The 3,253-nt window shown below is 33.8% G+C and overlaps 1 protein-coding gene across 1 annotated transcript in view; it reads left to right on the plus strand.

The window, feature by feature from the left end:
* Nucleotides 1–2,277, plus strand: part of LOC128248134 (uncharacterized) — a 38,893-nt gene extending 36,616 nt beyond the window's left edge. The window contains exon 8 of the mRNA XM_052968718.1: nucleotides 2,015–2,277. Coding sequence (XP_052824678.1) covers nucleotides 2,015–2,103 — 89 coding nt within the window. The 3' untranslated portion in view covers nucleotides 2,104–2,277. The remainder of the gene's footprint in view (nucleotides 1–2,014) is intronic.
* The last annotated feature ends 976 nt before the right edge of the window (nucleotides 2,278–3,253 follow it).

Consider the following 3,253-nt stretch of genomic DNA (forward strand, 5'->3'; position numbering starts at 1 on the left):
ATATATATATATATATAACACCATCTTGAAAAAAGTCAAATATTAAAATGTTCCCATAGCCTTCGAATGATACCGAGACAAATTCTTTCAAGGACAAACCAGTGATCCCCAGATATATTTCGGTTAATTACAACACTCTACTGATTTGGCTATAGTTTCCTAATATATAACTTCACTAGTTGGTGCCATTAAGTACACATGGTCTTGGATAAATACTGGATGAACCCAATCTAAGTTGTCTATATTAATTTTCTTTTCATTGCCAGAACATTAAAAGCCATCTTAAGAACTCTGTGCACCAATTCCATTAGTGTTGGAAATCTTATTATAACTAGTAATTACAGTTCGTCCGTCCGTCCGTCCGTCCGTCCATCCATCCATCCATCCATCAACCTTCTGCAAACGAATTTGTGCAGACATACATACTTCTTTACTTTTCAAATTTTAGCTCCTAACTACGTAAGCATCCAAAGTAGTGGCTGATCCTAATTTGAGAATTTCGCTTAATTTGGAGCCATACTTAACTTATACTATCTCAAGATTGAGATATACCCGACCCCTGGATTTAGAGATAGTTTATTGCTTATTTTTAAGGCAAATGAATTTGTGTTAAGAGTTGAAACAATTTTTAACTGGAAAACTGTTTTGTTGATGTTATGCTGTAAAAAAAAAGGACTCACATTGGATTTCCGGAGATCAAACATGGCCCACTTGAGTCTTAGGCCATTATGCGATAACTACTAATTCCAGATCTAAAAATTTTCACTGTCTGAATTTTGATAATATAATAGACATTTGTGCTTACTATCAAAATGTATCGAACTAATCAGCTGAAATTGCTGTATCGGATGCTAAAATCCAAAATAATCTTGCATTTCGAAGTATGTTTTTGCATGTTTGGACTTGGCGACATGGCAGAATTGTTAGCACACAGGACAAAATGCTTCGCAGCATTTCGTCCGTCTTTACGTTCAGAGATCACAATCCGCCGAGGTCAGCTTTGCCATTCACCCTTTCGATGAAGTAAGTACTAGTCGAATAACGGTGTCGATGTAATCGACTAGGCCCCCGCACCCCCAAGTCTCAGGACAAGTGCCTATAGTAGAGGAGATTATAATTTATTTGTAGTGTATTCGTGGAATAGGCCGCATGTATCAAGTTTCACAGGTTGAAAGTGTCTCAATCTTTAGACATTAGATGTTAAATATAGCTTCAAATTTAGTAAAATCCTCAAATACGGTTCAGCACACTATTTTGATTACTCATAAAAATCAGTATCATAGTTAGGAGATAAAGTATTTAAGATTGACTACATACAAAGACCATGTCACTTTGGACAAATTTCCAGTAATTTGGGAGATCATCTTTCAAGCCTGGTTCACATTTATCTAGAACACCCCTGGGTTAAAATCCGAATATTTAATTATTCCTGTAGACATGATAGCGATTTTAACTCGATTCACTTGAAATCACTTTTCATGATGGCTTATCCTATGTTAGTTATACAATATAGTTGTCTAAACTATATTGTCATACTGATTCATACTTTCTGACATTCTTGTTTTTTGTTTTAACATAATCACATCGCGTTGAGTTCATTAGTTTGTAGTGTCTTGATTTTTCGATTTTGAATTTGAATTTTTTTTTTTTATATAAAATCTTTGATCTGAAACTCTATTGAAACGTAATGTTTGAGAAGAGCCATAATTAGTAAAAGTTATAAATAATCTCATCAGCTTTTGTTTATCTATTGTTCACTTCTTTTTATTTTTCCAACGCAGTTGTTTGTTTATGACCGCAAAAAATATTTTTTACATCACCCTGCACATTTTTAAATGCTTGGATTTTAGCAAGCATAAACAAACAACAAAGGCTTTCAAAGAAAGAAAAAAGGTAGTGAAATATAAACACACAACAACCAATGATTTGATTTACAGACTTTATTAAATGTGACACTTCTTAAAGAAAACAAAGTTACATTGATGTTGACATATAATTTGTTTTTCTTTTGTAGGCGCTGCAAATCGGAGTACAATGTTCGCCGTCATATTTTCGTTTTTATTAGCAGTTCAGATGCTAGAGAAATATATTTCTCTTTCTTAAAGATGAATGTTATTGATAACAAGAGATTTATATATACAGTCATATATATATATATATAAAGCATATATTGTTACACTTACGCGTCACTTTCGCATAACTATAATTATAATCAATTAGCTTTTACTTAGCCGTTATCTCATCTGTTGTTACATGTTTCGACATGTTCAACTGCAAACTTACCTTTTCAATGTTATTAATATTTGCTGAAAAGCATCTTTCACATTCTTTATGTTTTGATATAAAATAAATTTACTAATAAACATGAATAACCCTTCTACTTTTGCTTGAAATGTTTTGACCTATTGAATAAATTAATATTTGCTGCTAAAATTGTTTGAACATTGATTGAATTAGTTCTCACAATTTAGGATAGCATCATATTGTTAATATTCAACATCTATAACAGGCGATTTAGAATTAAAAGAAAATAAATTTATTGTTATCTTGTCCAAATCGGAGAAAAAATGTCTAAACCATCCACTTCATGGATCTTCAGAGGATGATCAATATGTTTGCACAGAACGTTTCCAATTCGATCACTCAAAAAATCTCTAAATCTATTTTCACATGTAATGATTAATTAAAAATGTTATGAATTATTCATTCTTTGTTGGTCAAGAGTGCCATACACAAAATAAGGAAACGTAAACAATAAGACAATAAAATTATAAACAATAAAATTCCCTAATAGTGGGGACCACCACCCAAGAGCGATTAAGAAAACCCACAGTTCCCGATTCACTCTGCTCACCAGGGGCACTATTGTAAGTTTTCCTCCATCTTTCATAAATTTCAGCCTACAACCGCATGCTTCGTGTGGGTCCATTTACTTCGGCCATTCTTGCTACATTCACACACCTTTCAACAGATTTAATGGGAGACAGTACGTCCCTCTCAAATCTCACTTTCCTATCCAAGTGGAGCCTGAAAAGTTGATGGAGGTTTGATCAGAGGAGGAAGTGTCTGTCTTCAGCCCTTTCAGTCACTTTCACCACACAACTACTTTCGCCATAGTTACCAGAGAAAAACTGCCTGTCTTTCCTGATCTTCACGATGGAGTTGGCCGATATTCGGGTCCCTTCTACATGTGACAGCAAGTGTTCGATATAACCTAAGTCAGCAATGCTTGCGACTCTGTGTAAGTGTATGC

Source organism: Octopus bimaculoides, chromosome 6, assembly GCF_001194135.2.
Source record: "Octopus bimaculoides isolate UCB-OBI-ISO-001 chromosome 6, ASM119413v2, whole genome shotgun sequence".
Classification (NCBI taxonomy): domain Eukaryota; kingdom Metazoa; phylum Mollusca; class Cephalopoda; order Octopoda; family Octopodidae; genus Octopus; species Octopus bimaculoides.